The sequence below is a fragment of the Mesoplodon mirus genome (genome assembly GCF_964341445.2).
Source record: "Mesoplodon mirus genome assembly, chromosome: 4".
Taxonomy (NCBI): domain Eukaryota; kingdom Metazoa; phylum Chordata; class Mammalia; order Artiodactyla; family Ziphiidae; genus Mesoplodon; species Mesoplodon mirus.
The window spans coordinates 65,990,660-66,009,751 of NC_138979.1; the positions used below are offsets into that span (position 1 = coordinate 65,990,660).

Below are 19,092 nucleotides of genomic sequence, written 5' to 3' on the forward strand. Positions count from 1 at the left end.
AGCTGTAGCACAGCAAAGGAAAGCATAAACAGGATGAAAAGACAACCCTCAGAATGGGAGAAAATATTTGCAAATGAAGCAACTGACAAAGGATTATTCTCCAAAATATACAAGTAGCTCATGTGGCTCAATATTAAAAAAACAAACAACCCAATGCCAAAATGGGCAGAAGACCTAAATAGACATTTCTCCAAAGAACATACACAGATTGTCAACAAACACATGAAAGGATCTCAACATCACTAATCATTAGAGAAATGCAAATCAAAACTACAATGAGATATCACCTCACACCAGTCAGAATGGCCATCATCAAAAAATCTAGAATCAATAAATGCTGGAGAGGGTGTGGGGAAAAGGGAACCCTCTTGCACTGTTGCTGGGAATGTAAACCGATATAGCCACTATGGAGGACAGTATGGAGGTTCCTTAAAAAACTAAAAATAGAACTACCATATGACCCAGCAATCCCACTACTGGGCATATACCCTGAGAAAACCATAATTCAAAAAGAGTCATGTACCACAATGTTCATTGCAGCTCTATTTGCAATAGCCAGGACATGGAAGCAACCTAAGTGTCCATCGACAGATGAATGGATAAAGAAGATATGGCACATACATACAGTGGAATATTACTCAGCCATAAAAAGAAACAAAATTGAGTTATTTGTAGTGAGGTGGATGGAGCTAGAGTCTGTCATACAGAGTGAAGTAAGTTAGAAAGAGAGAAACAAATACCATATGCTAACACATATATATGGAATCTAAAAAAAATGGTTATGACGAACCTAGGGAAAGGACAGGAGTAAAGGCGCAGGCGTAGAGAATAGACTTGAGGACATGGGGAAGGGGAAGTGTAAGCTCAGACGAAGTCAGAGAGTGGCATGGACTTATATATACTACCAAATGTAAAATAGATAGCTAGTGGGAAGCAGCCACATAGCACAGGGAGATCAGCTCAGTGCTTTGTGACCACCTAGATGGGTGGGATAGTGAGGGTGGGAGGGAGACGCAAGCAGGAAGGAGATATGGGTATATATGCATATGTATAGCTGATTCACTTTGTTATAAAGCAGAAGCTAACACACCATTGTTAAGCAAGTATATTCCCATAAATATGTTAAAAATAAGAATTTGAATAAACATTTCTCCAAAGAAGATATACAAATGTCCAATAAGCGCATGCATATATGCTCAACATTTTTAGTCATCAGGGAATTTCAAATAACAACAATAATACCACTTTACCCTCTTTACGTTGACTAGAATCAAGAAGTCAGAAAATAGCAAATCTCAGCAAGGATATGAAGAATATAGAACCCTCTTATATTGCTGATAACAATGTAAAATGGTACAGCTGTTGTGGAAAAAAGTTTGGTAGTTAATATTAAATGTTAAACTTAGAGTTACCGTATGGCCCTGTAAATCCACTTCCAGTTACACACCCAAGAGAATTTGAAGCGTGTGTTCACATAAAAACTTGTACATGAATGTACATAGCAACATTATTCATAATAGGCAAAAAGTGGAAACAACCTGAATATCCATGAACTGACAAGTGAATAAGCAAGTGTGTTTATTCATGCAATTATTTAGTTATAAAAAGGAATGAAGTACAGATACATGCTACCCGGTGGAAAACCTTGAAAACATTATACTAAGTAAAAGAAGCCAGCCTCAAAAGACCACATATTATATGATGCTGTTTATATGAAATGTCCAGAACAGGCCAATCTATAGAGACAGAAAGTTGATCAGTGGTTTCCAAACCCGGAGAGAAGGCAGCAAAGGGAGTAACTGCTTATGGTTTCTTTTGGGGGTGATGAAAATGTTCTGGAACTAGATAGTTGCACAACTCTTTGCATGTATGTTGCACAACTCTGGATTGTATAATTCAAAATGGTGAGTTCTTTGGTGTGTGAATTATATCTCAATTTTTTAAATTGAGGAAAAAATGCCAGTATTATGCAAATTCTTCTAGAACCTAGAAAAATAGAGAATTCTTTCCAGCATAACTTTGATAACGAAAGCACTTATGAGAAAGGAAAATACAGGCCACTCTGGAGTACAGAGTGCACAAGTCCTAAACCATATAACAATGTATCAAATCTGGTTATTTGAAAATTGGACACTACATCACAATCAAGTCAGATTCCTTCCAGTCCTGCAGTGTTCCTTTAACATTTGAATATGAAATTAATGTTATTTACCAAATTAGATGAGTGAAGATGAAAAATCATATTGTCTCAGTAGATCTAGGAAAAATATTTGTTGAAGTTCGACACCCATCATGATAAAACTAGCAAACTGGGAATAAAAGGGAACATCCTTACTGATATAAGGAATCTTCCAAAAATTCTAGAGTAAACATCATACTTAATGGTGAAATGTTGAGAGCTTTCCTTCTGCAATTGTGAATGAGACAAGAAAGGCTGCTAACCTTATTTGTATTCAACCTTGTACTTAAGATTTTAGCCAGCATAGGAATACAAGAATAAGACATAAAAGGTATAAGGCTTAGGGAGAAAAATAGATATGTCCGTATTCACAGATTATATATGTATGTATGTATGTATATATATATATTTATGAAGTCCAGAAGAATCTAAAGATTAGCTATTAGAAGTATTGAGTGAGTTAAAGTTGCTGGATACAAGTTCAAAATAAAAAAATCAACAGTAACTGAAAAAGAAAAACTTTAAAACAACTACTATTTATTCTTAGGGTTAAATCTAACAAAAGATGTGTAAGACCTCTACACAGAAAAGTGTAATACGTTACTGAGACACACTGAGTAAGATAAATACATGGAGCTATAGATCTGTTCATAGACTAGAAAAACAATGTTATAAAAATGTCGGTTTTCTTCCAGGTTATCTATAGAATCAATGCAAATGCAATGAAAATTCTAATTTTTTTCCCCTGAGAAATTGACATGCTGATTCTAACATATATATGGAAATGCAAAAGCCTGGAATTAGCTTAGACAACTTTGAAGTCAAAGATACAGTTGGAGAATTTACTGAGTTTTGAGATTTACTTTAGAGCTGTAGCAACGTATGATAGTTTGGTACTGGTATAAGAATAGATAAACAGACCAGTGTAACAGAGGAGAGATTCTAGAAATAGACCCATGCTCTAAAAGATAATTTTGGAGAATATCTTCCTGACCTTGTGGTAGGAAAAGATTGCTACATCAGTCTTTAGGTGAAAGGCTCATAAATGAGACTACCTTAAATTAGGAATTTCTGTTCATCAAAAATTCCATTCCATTAGGAGGGTGAAAAGGCAAGTATATATGTGCTGCACATATAATCAACAAAAGACACATATCCAAAAAATGTGAAGAACTTCTACACATCAAAAAGAGAAAGACAGTTGACACTCTAGAAAAATGGGAAGTGTCTTGAATAGGCACTTCACAAAAAGGATGGCCAGTAAGCATATGAAAAAGTGCTGAGAATCATTAGTAATCAGAGAAATACATACTAAAACCAAAATGAAACCATTACACCCCCGTCAACCAGAATGGCTCAGGTTAAAAACAAAGAAGACCCCAAATGGACAATACCAGGTGTAGGTGAGGGTGTGCAGCAAGTAGAGTTCACATAGACTGCTGGTGGGAGTGGCAACCACTTTGGAAAACAGTTTGGTATTATATACTAAAGTGGAACGTTAGAATTTCCCTGGTGGTCCAGTGGTAATGAATCCGCCTTACGATGCAGGGGACGCAGGTTTAGTCCCTGGTCAGGGAACTAAGATCCCACATGCCGTGGGGCAGCTAAGCGTATGTGCCACAACTGCTTTGCTCACGCGCCTCAACTAGAAAGCCTGCATGCCACAAACTACAGAGCCCATGCACTCTGAAATCCGCGCGCCACAACTATGGAGCCTACGTGCCCTGGAGTCTGTGTGCCACAACCAGAGAAGAGGAAACCCACACGCCACAAGTAGAGAGAAGCCTGTGTGCTGCAGTGAAAGATCCCACATGCCTCAATGAAGATCCCGCGTGCTGCAACTAAGACACAACGCAGCCAAAAATAAATAAAATAAACTTAAAAAAATAAAGTGGAACACATGCTTAATCTGTGACTCTGCAATTACAGTCTTGGTCATACACTCAACAGAAATATATACACATATGCATAGGACATGTACATGAATAACAGCATATAATTTGTAATATCCCAAATTTGGAAATCACTTAAATCTTCATCAACATTAGATTGGGTAAATATTGGATAAATAAATATTGAAATGAATACCAACCAATAAACTGGATAACTTTGGGGTTGGCTAAAAAGTGCCTTTGTTTTTTTTTTTTTTTAAGACTTTTTTGCATGTGGACCATTTTTAAAGTCTGTATTGAATTTGTTACAATATTGCTTCTGTTTTTATGATTTGGTTTTTTGGCTGCAAGGCATGTGGGATCTTAGCTCCCTGACCAGGGAGTGAACCTGCACCCCCTGCATTAGAAGGCGATGTCTTAACCACTGGACCACCAGGGAAGTCCCATCTTCAGTTTTTAAGTAGGAATAAAAGACACATTTTTCATTTTCACCAAGAACTTTATTGAAAAACGTATTCACCCTTTTGTTCCACTACCTTCTGCCATTTTTCAGGCAACTTCATAATTCCATCTTCCCAAAACTATTTTTATCTTTTTGAACAAAGAGCTTTTCCAGGTGCCTTTTACAGTCTTCTAGGGAATTGACATTTTTTCCATTAAGAGAATTTTGTAAAGACGAAATAAATGGAAATCTGAAGATGCAGTGTCTGGTGAATACAGTCGATGAATCAGAACTTTCCAGAGAAGCTGTAACAGTTTTGCCTGGTCATCAAAGAAACGTGCAGTCTTGCATTATCCTGATGGAAGATTATGTGTTTTCTGTTGACTAATTCCGGACGCTTTTTGTCGAGTGCTGCTTTCAGTTGGTCTAACTGGGAGCAGTACTTGTTGGAATTAATTGTTTGGTTTTCCGGAAGGAGGATAATAGAGGACTCCCTTCTAATTCCACCATACACACAACATCACCTTCTTTGGTTGAAGACCAGCCTTTGGTGTGGTTGGTGGTGGTTCATTTCACTTGTCCCACGATCTCTTCCGTTCCACATTATTGTACAGTATCCACTTTTCATCTGTTTTAAAAACAGAATGTTTTCATTACATTTAAGTAGAGAATTGCATGTGGAAATATGGTCAAGAAGGTTTTTTTCCCATAACTTATGTGGAACCCAAACATCAAAGCGATTAACATAACCAAGCTGCTGCAAATGAATTTTGGCACTTGATTTGGATATTTTGAGTATGTTGGCTATCTCCCACGTGGTATAACTGATTGTTCTCAACGAATGTCTCGATTTGATTGCTATCAACTTCAACTTGTCTACCCGACCATGGCGCATCATCCAGTGAGAAATCTCCAGCACGAAACTTCGCAAACCACTTTTGACACGTTTCAACAGCCAACTTCTCCATACGCAGCAGAGATCTTTTTCTGTGTTTCAGTTGCGTTTTTACCTTTCTTAAAATAATAAAGCATAAAATACCGAAAATGTTGCTTTTTATCTTCCATCTTCAGTATTGAAATGGCTACACAAAAATTCACCAGTTTTGATGTGTTTTTTTAAATGCACACTGATACGACAGCTGTCACATACAGCCTAACAAAATTGTTTCGAATGAAGTTAAAGACAACTAAGTGCTACTAGAGCCATCTTACGGAAAAAAACGAACAAACCTTTTGGCTAACCCAATATTAATACATTAGAATACTGTTTAGTAGTGACCTTGGACAGCGTCAGTAAATGAATCGCAGGTACACTCTGCAATATGAATGAACGTGGTAAACGTACACAAGAAGCCACAAAGTAATACATACTCTATGTGTTCATTTATGTGAATTTCAAAATCAGGCAAAATTAAACTATTAGAAGTCAAAGCAGTGGTTATTTTGGAACAGGGGTGTAATAGTGATTCGGAGAGGGACATCAGGGAACTTTTAGAGACTGATATTAATAAATTTTTTGTCTTGGGTGGTGGTTGCATGGTTCCTTGCTTTGAAACAATTTATCTGTACATTTATGTTTGTTTTCTAAAAATTTTTATTGGAGTATAGTTGTTTTACAATGTTGTGTTAGTTTCTTGCTGTACAGCAAAATGAATCAGTCATACATACATATATCCATGCTTTTTTAGATTTCCTTCCCATTTAGGTCACCACAGAGCATTGAGTAGAGTTCCCTGTGCTATACAGTAGTTTCTCATTATTTACCTATTTTATACATAGTAGTGTATATATGTCAGTCCCAATTTCCCAATTCATTCCACCCCTCCTTCCCCCCTTGGTAACCCTAGGTTTGTTCTTTACATCTATGACTCTATTTCTGCTTTGCAAATGAGTTCATCTCTACCATTTTTCTACATTCCACATATATGCATTAATATACAATATTTTTCTCTTTCTGACTTACTTCACTCTGTATGACAATCTCTAGGTCCATCCACGTCTCTGCAAATGGCATTACTTTGTTCGCCTTTATGGCCGAGTAATATTCCTTGTATATATGTACCACATCTTCTTTATTCATTCCTCTGTTGATGGCCATTTAGGTTGCTTCCATGTCCTGGCTGTTGTAAATAGTGCTGCAGTGAACATCAGGGTGCATGCATCCTTTCGAATTATGTTTTTTTCTGGATACATGCCTAGGAGTGGGATTGCCGGGTCATGTGGTAGCTCTATTTTTAGTTTTTAAGGGACCTCCATACTGTTCTCCATAGTGGCTGTATCCATTTACATTCCCACCAACAGTGCAGGAGACTTCCCTTTTCTGCACACCCTCTCCAGCATTTATTGTTTGTAGAATTTGTAATGATGGACATTCTGACTGATGTGAGGTGGTACCTCATTGTAGTTTTGATTTGCATTTCTCTAATAGTGATGTTGAGCATCTTTTCATGTGTACATTTATGTTTTGTGCACTTTTCTGTTTATTAAATTTAACAATAAAAAAAGGTTAAAAGAATGGTCAGTTGAGAAAGTCTTGAGAAGGAATATCAGTACCATTTCTTGGTCTTTAGACTGTCAGCTTCACCTAATTTCTTACCGAAGAGTGAGAATGAAAATAAAACAACCCCCCCTCAAAAAAATATCCATAGGTTTTGCTGCTTCCTCAATGAGGAGTATATATAGTGTAAAAAATATTAATTCTGAAGTCCTTTTACTCTAAAATTTTTTCTTGAAACTCTTTAGTTTCAGAATGGAATCTAATGTTTGTTGTTTGTTTTGAATTAGGAGGTGCTAATGATGCTGGATAACTATGTAAGAGATTTCAAAGCGTTGATTGACTGGATTCAACTTCAGGAAAAGCTAGAGAAGACAGATGCTCAAAGCAGGTAATGAATTCTGGTCTTTATATTTATAGCAGACAGCAGATTCAAAAACAATTATTAAAATTGACAGTGAACTTGATCTCAGCTTAATTTGAAACTTGTAAAAATCTTAAAGTTGGGAGCTGCATTTCTCAAGTTCAGTAACAAGTATTTATCGGGTACCTACTAGTACAATGCACTTTTATCTGGTACAGAAATTTAATTGCCTAATATGATACATTTACTCCTTTCATGAATTTTCAGTCTAAAGGTCGAATAAAATAGAACTTACTACTATGACAACCTATTATAGATGTTCAGTGAAAGACAGGGTCATATTTCTTTTGGGGGATAGATCAGGAAAGATTTCATGGAAAATACAGAAGTGTTTAAAGAAAGTGATGGATTTTAACAAAGTGGTTGGCCTTCAGATGAAGGGAATAAGGATAGCTATAGAAGTGCAGAGTGTGTGAAGTGACAGCATGTAGGGAAAGGTATAATATTTCTTCTTAATGTAGTAGGCACTGAGGAAAATTGTTGAGATGAGGGGAATAATGAATAATTTTAGAAACCTCCATTTAGAATCAGCACACAACATCTGAGTGCTATGTGTTAGGCTCTGGGACTATTGTGGCGAAGAAAACAGACATAGTCCCCGCCCTCATGAAGTGCACAGTGCATTGACAGGAAACACTTACCAGTGTACAAAGTGTCATCCTAAAGAAATGTAGTATACTTTGGGAGTATAAGAAAACGCACCATCATGCAGTTTGTTAAGTCCAGGAGGGCTTCCCCAAGGAGAAGGAGGTTACACTTAAGTGAGGCAGAAATATCAAGAAGCAGTTAGCTTGACAAGGAGAGAAGAAAAGTGTAATTCCAGGTAGAGGTGATGGTATATGATATCCTGGAGGTGGAAGAGAGCACAGTGTAGTCAAGAATTTAGAGTTTAGCAGGGCTGGAGTGAAGAGAGCAGGGGAAAAGTGGCATGAGAGGAGCCTAGAGAGGTAGGGTGAGACCAGATTATGTAGGACTCTGTAGACACGATAAAAACCTTAAACTTTATTTTGAGCCGTAAAGGTTCTTAAGTAAGGAAACCACATACCAGGCTTGTGTTTTTAAAAGATCTTTCTGGCTGTAGTGTGGGAAGGTTGAGGTTCATCAGTATAGTTTATAGATGATGGCTACTCAGACTAGAGTAAAGGCACTAGGGAGAGTTGAGAGATATTCCAGAGATAGGTAATCCAACTGGATTTAGTATCATTTTGGTTATGTGCAAAGGCAAAAGAACAATTTACTATTTTGTTTAGACTTAAAAGTGAAACCTGAGCCCTTGTGAAACGGGTCATTTCACATGGAGCTACAATAATGCCTTTTTACCCAGAGAAAACAGGCCTAGGCTGCCTCTTTCCCTTAGATTTTAACCTTGGTTGAGTCTCAGTGAGTGGAACCATCCTATAGAGAACATATCTTTTATCCCATCCTAGTGTATCAGCCCCAGGGGGAAATCAAGAGAGTGAAGGAATCCCAAGAGACAAATCCAGGAAGTCTTGATTCCCAGGAAACCAAATTCAAGGAAGCCATGATATGTTGATCCTTTTAATATTTTTTTCTCACAATGAAAATTTTTTACTCTGTCCCTGGGTGGGTCAAGCCTAGTTGTCTTTGTAACTAGCAGTTTCGTCTTTACCCCTTGGTAATAGGTGATTAGATTGGGCAGGGGTGGGGGGTACATTCCTTCACTGGGTTGAACCAAGTTAAGAGATCATCATGCTGATTTGTGATTGGTGACTACATTGCCCTTGTAAAGATAAGCCGAGGAAAGCAATTTCAAAGAAAATGGAATAGATGTACAGAGAGAGGCAGAAATGAGAGAAATCATGTGGTCTTTGAGAGTTTAAGAGTGTTGCTTTAAAGCCTGCCTCTTCCAGGTGGCTAATCATGAGCCACCTTGAGGATGTCCTTGACATTTTACAGTTTATATCCTTACAGTAAGCCTTTATTACTTTTTTCTTTTTTATTTAACTTGATGGAGTTCCTGTTCCTTTTATCCAAAAAGGGTCTGTAATGTAACTATTAGTGCATTAAAAAAGCTAACTAGATTTTTTTATTTTCTTGCTTGCAAACTCCAAGCTAACAGTGGCTATGTTGAAGATTGTATTGAGAAAGCTTGTGAGGCCAAGTCCAACAGCTATTCATGTCCTACAAAAATATACTTGAGGCAACTATTTATTTATTTATTTATGGCTGCATTGGGTATTTATTTATGGCTGTGTTGGGTCTTCATTGCTGTGTGCAGGCTTTCTCTAGTTGCGGCGAGCGTGGGCTACTCTTCATTGCGGTGCGCGGGCTTCTCACTGCGGTAGCTTCTCTTGTTGCAGAGCACAGGCTCTAGCCGCACGGGCTTCAGTAGTTGCGGCACGTGGGCTTCAGTAGTTGTGGCTTGTGGGCTCTGGAGCGCAGGCTCAGTAGTTGTGGTGCATGGGCTTCTTTGCTTCACAGCATGTGGGATCTTCCTGGACCAGGGCTTGAACACGTGTCCCCTACATTGGCAGGTGGATCCTTAACCACTGTGCCACGAGGGAAGCCCTGAGGCAACTCTTTTAACTTAAGCACTTATCAGCATTCCTCCTTTTTGCCTCTTGAGACGGATCCCAGATATAGAAAGCAACCTTAAATTTCCTGTAGATGGCATTATCCATCTTTCATTCCTCAAATCATGCATCAAAATTTATTTCACCCAGACTTGAAATGTAAATGTAAAAACTGAAGTTGTACATACTTAGAAAAGAAAATATAGATAAATATTTATATATTTTTATTGTGAGTAAGGACTTTGTAAGACAAAGGCAAAAAGCACAAAGGAAAATATCGATAGGCTTGATTTAACAGGAAGAAAATATGCCTTTCTACATAAAAAAATAATTACAAGTGAAATAGTTATGTCATCTATGTGACAAGATTTGTAGCCATAATAGTAATAATAATAGTAATAGTAGTAAATTATTGCAAATCAATTAGAAAATGATGCAAATATCAGTGGCTAAAATGGGCAGTAGATACCAATGTACAAATCCCAAAAGATGAAATTTAAATGACTGGTGAAAAAGTTCAGCCTCACTTGTAATGATAGTAAATGTATTATAATTTAAAAAACAAAAGCAAATACCATTTTGCCAGTGAATTTTTTTTTTCAACTAAACATCTTTATTGACATCTTTGTAGGAAAAAGAACTCATCAAAGACTGAAATTCAAGCACAGGAGTCAGCAGACTTTTTCTGTAAAGTGCCAGATAGTAAATATTTTAGACTTTGCAAGCAATGCTGTCTCTTTCACAAGCCAACGAAAATTTTAAGACAAGATACCAACTATTAGCAGGGTTAAAGTAAAATGGGCACTTTTCATCTGGTGGAAGTGTAATTTGTTACAACCTTTCTGAAAGGCAATTTAGCAATAAATTATCAAAAGCTTTAGACTTTATTTGGATAATCATCTATCTGAATTTTCTTGTTTTCTAACAATAAATTTCACTTTTTAATGGGAAAAAAATCACAATCACTAGATTAAATGGAAAGTAAGAGGCAAGGAGATTTGGGGAGTTATGGAGGTCTGATTGAGGGCATAAGGATAAAAAAGATGTTGCTTCAGAAAAAACATTTTAGTAGAGATTGTGCATCCTATCAACTGATTGGTTGTGGGGCCAGTGAAGAAGGAGGAATAGTTAGCTTTTGTAGCAAAGAGTAGTGAAATGTCTATGATGTCACTCTCACGGGTGATTAAGAGATAGAGGACGAAGACTTCATATTTTCCTGTGTATTCTACATTTTAACCCTCACCACTGTACTTCTGTCTTGATCTCGGTTCTACACACTTAGCTCTCCAAGGATATTAGACACAAGCAGCCAGAATTAGTACCATTGCCTTTTTAATGTGTTTTTAGCTGGGTGTATGGAAGCTTTTAAAATATAAGTAGTTTATATCCTGTCTTTGTAACCCCATAGCGCTTTTTTAGATAATTACGGTTATGTTGCTATGCTGTAGTGGGTGGAAAATCCTGGACCATGCATCATCTGGGATTACTCACTGGTAATATGGTAACTTTCTGGAAATCAATGCACTAGGGCAAAATTGTGACCTGCTTATGTTTTCATGCACTAACAACTAAGAGAAAAGATTAGATTACCCCTCCCCCTGCCACCCCTTTTCTCTGTTAATCTGCTGTATGTCTTGAATTGGCAGACCAACTTCATTGGCATGGGAAGTAAAGAAGATGTCCCCAGGACGTCATGTGATTCCAAGTCCGTCAACAGATAGAATAAGTGTAACGTCAAATGCTCGAAGAAGCTTAAATTTTGGGTGAGATGAACTCAAAAAAGCCTACTGAGGCTTGCATTACAGTAAATAATTTTTTTGTGGGTAATATAGTATTATAAAACTGGTATTTCACTATAAATATATCCATGTATATGTTTTTGTTTATGTTTGAAATTGTTTGAATAAAAAGTTAAAAAAATCCAGGAGAGTAAAGTTTAAGTTTCAGGAAATGTTATATATTCAAACGTAATTAGGATCCAAAAATTAAAACTCATAAACATATTTCATGCTAAATGATTTATAACATCAAATGGCAATTTCTTTCACAACAAATGATCTAAATATATCATAAACTGTTATCCATATTATCATATGGATTACATCTTTATACATTATAATCTCATCAACACAGTTTTATATTTATTGTTTTACGCAGTTGACTTTTATATCACATACGAGAAGAAAAGAAGAAAAAATAAGTTTGTATTGTCTTTTGAATTTACTTATGTAGTTACTTATAGTGGTCCTCTTTATTTCTTCATGTGGATTCAAGTTACTGTTTAGTGTCCTATCATTTCAACCAGAAGAACTCCCTTTAATATATCTTATTGCGCAGGTCTGCTAGTGACATTTTTTCTTTTTTTTGTTTATCTGAGAATATCTTATTCTTCAGGTTTTGAAGCATAGTTTTGCTGTGCATATAATTCTTGGTTGAGAGTCGTTTTCTTTTAGTACTTTGACTATGTCCTCTCACTGCCTTCTGGCTTCCATGGCTTCTGGTGAGATATAAGCTGTTATTCTTATTGGGAATCCTTTCATGAGATGCCTCAGTTTCTCTTGCTGCTCTCAGAATTCTCTCTTTGTCTTTGGTTTTCAGTAGTTTGACTATGATGTATTTAGGTGTGGATCTCTGAGTTTATCCTACTTTAGGTTTGTTGAGCTTTTTGGATTTTTAGATGAATGTTTTTCATCAAATTTGGGAAGTTTTTGTCCATTATTTCTGCAGATATTCCTTCTGTCCCTTTCTCTCCTCTGGGAATCCCACTATACCTGTGCTGGTACTCATGATGGTGTTCCACAGGTCTTTGAGACTCTGTTCAAATGTCTGCATTCTTTTTTCTTTGTGTTTCTTGGGTTAGATAGTCTCACTTTACCTCTCTTCAAATTTGCTGATTTTTTTATTTTGCGAGCTCAGTTATGCTGTTGAGCCCCTCTGGTGAATTTTTCGTTTCCATTATTGTACTTTTCAACTCCAGAACATCTATGTAGTTCTTCTTTATATTTAATCTCTCTTCATTGATATTCTGTATTTGATAAAACATTATCATACTTTATTTTTAGATGTGGTTGCCTTTGTTCTTAGAAATTATTTGAACGTATTTATAATAGCTTATGTAAAGTCTTTGTCTAGTAAGTCCAAAGTTCAGGCTTCCTTGAGGACCTCTTTCAGTTACTGTTCTTTTTGTGTGTCTGTGAGTAAGCCATACGTTCCTGTTTCTTTGCATATCTTATGGGGTTTTTTTTGTTAAAAACTGGATATTTTAAATCATATAATGCAACAGCTCTGGGGATCAGATTGCTACCCTTTCCAGGATTTGTTGTTGTGGCTGTTTAGTGGTGGTGGTTTTATTACTATTTGTTTGTTTAGTGACTTCTTTGAACTAGGTTTCTGAAGTCTATGTTCTTTGTCATGTGTAGTCACTAAAGTCTCTGCTCAGTTATCTTAGTTGTCAACTAATGATTTGACAGAGGTTTCCTTAAATGCCTTGAATCAGTAAATCGCCTTGAACCAGTAAATCTCCTAGCTCTTGTCTGGTCTTACATGTGATCACTATGTCTTCCATGCTCTGGAGTTTACAGTTCTGCCTTTACTGTCAGTTCCTGCTTCCTCAGAGCCTCAAGGTCAGTCAGAGGTGAGAGATTAAGGAAGCCCTGAGGCAACTCTTTTTACTTAAGCACTTATCAGCATTTCTCCTTTTTGCCTCCTGAGGCAGCTTCTCCAACTTTTCCTTTTAAGTTAGCCCCTGTTTGCCCAAAATGCTTTTCACAGCTCTGTCAGCTATGATATTGTTCATCACATTCATCACTGTTGTTTTCCTTAAATTTCCCTGGCAAAATTTGTTTTTAAAGACAACAATTTATTTGGACTTTAGTTCTTTAGAGTGAATCTTAACATTTGATGTGTAGTGTGAGGATTGGTGAGTAGTTTACTTGGTCAGTTATCTTTTTTCTGTTAAAACTTACCCTTTTCTCATGACTTCTTACTGCTCCCCTCACTGCCCACCCCACCCCACCGTGTCACAGTCATTTTTATCTCTTGTTACAGCTGAACCTTGCATATACTTATATTACTAGATTTTCAATGTGTTAAAAATATTTTTTAAAATCTTTATTGGAATATAATTGCTTTACAATGGTGTTAGCTTCTGCTGTATAACAAGGTGAATCAGCTATATGTACACATATATCCCCATATCCCCTCCCTCTTGCATCTCCCTCCCATCCTCCCTATCCCACCCCTCTAGGTGGTCACAAAGCACCGAGCTGATCTCTCTGTGCTATGCAGCTTCTTCCCACTAGCTATCTATTTTACATTTGGTAGTGTATATATGTCAATGCTACTCTCTCACTTCATCCCAACTTACCCTTCCCACTCCCCATGTACTCAAGTCCATTCTCTACATCTGCGTTTTTATTCCTATCCTGCCCCTAGGTTCATCAGATCTTTTTTTTTTTTAGATTCCATATTTATGCATTAGCATACAGTATTTGTTTTTCTCTTTCTTTTTTCATTCTGTATGACAGAATCTAGGTCCATCCACCACTACAAATCAATTTCATTTTCTTTTTATGGCTGAGTAATATTCCAGTGTATATATGTGCCACATCTTTTTCCATTTCATATGTTGATGGACACTTAGGTTGCTTCCATGTCCTGGCTATTGTAACTGGAGCTGCAGTGAACATTGTGGTACATGACTCTTTTGGAATTATGGTTTTCTCAGGGTATATACCCAGTAGTGGAATTGCTGGGTCATATGGTAGTTCTATTTTTAGTTTTTTAAGGAACCTCCATACTGTTCTCCGTAGTGGCTGTACCAATTTACATTCCCACCAACAGTGCAGGAGGATTCCCTTTTCTCCACACCCTCTCCAGCATTTATTGTTTGTAGATTTCATGACGATGGCCATTCTGACTGGTGTGAGGTGATACCTCATTGGAGTTTTGATTTGCATTTCTCTAATGATTAGTGATGTTGAGCACCCTTTCATCTGTTTGTTGACAATCTGTATATCTTCTTTGGAGAAATGTCTGTTTAGGTCTTCTGCCCGTTTTTGGATTGGGTTGTTTGTTTTTCTGATATTAAGCTGCATGAGCTGCTTGTATATTTTGGGGATTAATCCTTTGACACTTGCTTCATTTGCAAATATTTTCTCCCATTCTGAGGGTTGTCTTTTCATCTTATTTATGGTTTCCTTTGCTGTGCAAAAGCTTTTAAATTTCATTAGGTCCCATTTGTTTATTTTTGTTTTTATTACCATTTCTCTAGGAGGTGGGTCAAAAAGGATCTTGCTGTGATTTATATCATAGAGTGTTCTGCCTATGTTTTCCTCTTTGAGAGTTTTATAGAGTCTGGACTTATATTTAGGTCTTTAATCCATTTTGAGTTTATTTTTGTGTATGGTGTTAGGAAGTGTTCTAATTTCATTCTTTTACATGTAGCTGTCCAGTTTTCCAAGCACCACTTATTGAAGAGGCTGTCTTTTCTCCATTGTATATTTTTACCTCCGTTCTCAAAGATAAGGTGACCATATGTGCGTGGGTTTATCTTTGGGGTTTCTATCCTGTTCCATTGATCTGTATTTCTGTTTCTGTGCCAGTACCATAGTCTTGATTACTGTAGCTTTGTAGTATAATCTGAAGTCAGGGAGCCTTATTCCTCCAGCTCCATTTTTCCTTCTCAAGATTGCTTTGGTTATTTAGGGTCTTTTGTGTTTCCATACAAATTGTTCAATTTTTTGTTGTAATTCTGTGAAAAATGCCATTGGTAGTTTGATAGGGATTGCATTGAATCTGTAGATTGCTTAGGGTAGTATAGTCATTTTCACAATGTTGATTTTTCCAGTCCAAGAACATGCTATATCTCTCTATCTGTTTGTATTGTCTTTAATTTCTTTCATCAGTGTCTTATAGTTTTCCACATACTGGTGTTTTGTCTCCTTAGGTAGGTTTATTCCTAGGTATTTTATTCTTTTCGTTGCAATGGTAAATGGGAGTGTTCTCTTAATTTCACTTTCAGATTTTTCATCATTAGTGTATAGGAATGCAAAAGATTTGTGTGCATTAATTTTTATCCTGCTATTTTACCAAATTCATTGATTAGCTCTAGTAGTTTTCTGGTGCATCTTTAGGATTCTCTATGTACAGTATCATGATGTCATCTGCAAACAGTGACAGTTTTACTTTATCTTTTCGGATTTGGATTCCTTCTATTTCTTTCTTATCTCTGATTGCTGTGGCTAAAACTTCCAAAACTGTGTTGAACAATCTTGGTGAGAGTCGGCAACCTTGTTTTGTTCCTGGTCTTAGAGGAAATGGTTTCAGTTTTTCACCATTGAGAACCATGTTGCTGTGGGTTTGTCATATATGGCCTTTATTATGTTGAGGTAGGTTCCCTCTATGCCTACTTTCTGGAGTGTATTTATCATAAATGGGTGTTCAATTTTGTTGAAAGCTTTTTTTGCATCTGTTGAGATGTCAAATGGTTTTTATCCTTCAATTTATTTTTATAGTGTATCACATTAATTGATTTGCATATATTGAAGAATCCTTGCATTCCTGGGATAAACTCTACTTGATCATGGTGTATGATCCTCTTGATGTGTTGTTGGATTCTGTTTGCTAGTATTTTGTTGAGGATTTTTGCATCTATGTTCATCAGTGATATTGGTCTGTAGTTTTCTTTCTTTGTGACATCCTTGTCTGGTTTTGGTATCAGGGTGATGGTGGCCTCATAGAATGAGTTCGGGAGTGTTCCTCCCTCTGCTATATTTTGGAAGTTTGAGAAGGATAGGTGTTATTAGCTCTGCTTCAAATGAATTCTCTAGAATTCACCTGTGAAGCCATCTGGTCCTGGGCTTTTGTTTATTGCAAGATTTTAAATCACAGTTTCAATTTCATTGTTTGTGATTGGTCTGTTTATATTTTCTATTTCTTCCTGGTTCAGTCTCGGAAGCTTGTGCTTTTCTAAGAATTTGTCCTTCTCTTTCAGGTTGTCTGTTTTATTGGCATATAGTTGCTTGTAGTAATCTCTCATGATTTTTTGTATTTCTGCAGTGTCAGTTGTTACTTCTGCTTTTTCATTTCTAATTCTGTTGATTTGAGTCTTCTTCTGTATCTTCTTGATGAGTCTGGCTAATGGTTTATCAATTTTGTTTATCTTCTAAAACAACCAGCTTTTAGTTTTATTGATCTTTCTGTTGTTTTCTTTATTTCTTTTTCATGTATTTCTGATCTGATTTTTATGATTTCTTTCCTTCTGCTAAATTTGGGGTTTTCTTGTTCTTCTTTCTCTAATTGCTTTAGGTGTAAGGTCATGTTGTTTATTTGAGATGTTTCTTTTTTCTTGAGGTAGGATTGTATTGCTATAAAGTTCCCTCTTAGAACTGCTTTTGCTTCATTCCCTAGGTTTTGGGTCATTGTGTTTTCATTGTTGTTAGGTTCTAGGTATTTTTTGATTTCCTCTTTGACATCTTCAGTGATCTCTTGGTTATTTAGTAGTGTACTGTTTAGCTTCCATGTGTTTGTATTTTTTACAGTTTTTTTTCCTGTAATTGATTTGTAGTCACATAGCGTTGTGGTCAGAAAAAGATACTTGATACGGTTTCAACTTTCTTAAATTTACCAAGGCTTGATTTGTGACCCAAGATATGATTTATCCTAGAGAGTGTTCCTTGAGGACTTAAGAAGAAAGTGTATTCTGTTGTCTTTGGATGGAATATCCTATAAATATCAATTAAGTCCATCCTGTTTAATGTGTCATTTAAAGCTTGTGTTTCTTTATATATTTTTATGTTGGATGATATGTGCATTGGTGGAAGTGGGGTGTTATAGTCCCGTACTATTATTGTGTTATTGTCGATTTCCCCTTTTATGGCTGTTAGCATTTGCCTTATGTATTGAGGTGCTCCTGTGTTGGGTGCAAAATATTTACAATTGTTATATCTTCTTGAATTTATCCTTTGATCATTATGTAGTGGCCTTTTTTGTCTCGTGTAATAGTCTTTATTTTAAAGTCTATTTTGTCTTATATGAGGATTGTTACTCCAACTTTCATTTCCATTTGCATGGAATATCTCTGTCCACCCCCTTACTTTCAGTCTGTATGTATCCCTAAGTCTGAAGTGGGTCCCTTGTATATAGCATATATACGTTTCTTGTTTTTGTATCCATTCAGCCAGTCTATATATTTTGGTTGGAGCATTTAATCCATTTACATTTAAGGTAATTATCAATATGTATGTTCCTATTACCATGTTCTTTTTTTTTTAACATCTTTTTTGGAGTATAACTGCTTTACAATGGTGTGTTAATTTCTGCTTTATAACAAAGTGAATCAGTTATACATATACGTCTGTTCCCATATCTCTTCCCTCTTGCATCTCCCTCCCTCCCACCCTCCCTATCCCACCCCTCTAGGGGGTCACAAACTACCTAGCTGATCTCCCTGTGCTATGCGGCTACTTCCCACTAGCTATCTATTTTACATTTGGTAGTGTATATATGTCCATGCCACTCTCTCACTTTGTCACAGCTTACCCTTCCCCCTCCCTGTATCCTCCAGTTCATACTCTAGTAGGTCTGTGTCTTTATTCCCATCTTACCCCAAGGTTCTTCGTGACCTTTTTTTTTCTTCTTCTTAGATTCCATGTATATGTGTTAGCATACGGTATTTGTTTTTCTCTTTCTGACTTACTTCACTCTGTATGACAGACTCTAGGCCCATCCACCTTACTACAACTAACTCAATTTTGTTTCTTTTTATGGCTGAGTAATATTCCATTGTATATATGTGCCACATCTTCTTTATCCATTCATCTGTTGATGGACACTTAAGTTGCTTCCATGTCCTGGCTATTGTAAATAGAGCTGCAGTGAACATTGTGGTACATGACTCTTTTTGAATTATGGTTTTCTCAGGGTATATGCCCAGTAGTGGGATTGCTGGGTTGTATGGCAGTTCTATCATGTTCTTAATTGTTGTGGGTTTGTTATTGCGGGTCTTTTCCTTCTCTTGTGTTTCCTGCCTAGAGAAGTTCCTTTAGCATTTGTTGTAAAGCTGGTTTGGTGGTGCTGAATTCTCTTAACTTTGCTTGTCTGTAAAGGTTTTAATTTCTCGGTCGAA

At 36.6% G+C, this 19,092-nt stretch overlaps 1 protein-coding gene across 9 annotated transcripts in view; it reads left to right on the forward strand.

Annotated features, from left to right (window-relative positions):
- The window catches only part of SCAPER (S-phase cyclin A associated protein in the ER), a 496,989-nt gene that overhangs the window by 126,151 nt on the left and 351,746 nt on the right, over positions 1 to 19,092 (forward strand). For 8 of the 9 annotated variants that reach the window (XM_082617344.1, XM_082617352.1, XM_082617349.1 and 5 more), the window contains exons 6-7: positions 7,298 to 7,398; positions 11,612 to 11,728. In XM_082617344.1, the coding sequence (XP_082473470.1) occupies positions 7,298 to 7,398; positions 11,612 to 11,728 (218 nt within the window). The remainder of the gene's footprint in view (positions 1 to 7,297; positions 7,399 to 11,611; positions 11,729 to 19,092) is intronic. The other variant, XM_082617350.1, reaches the window with a different exon arrangement.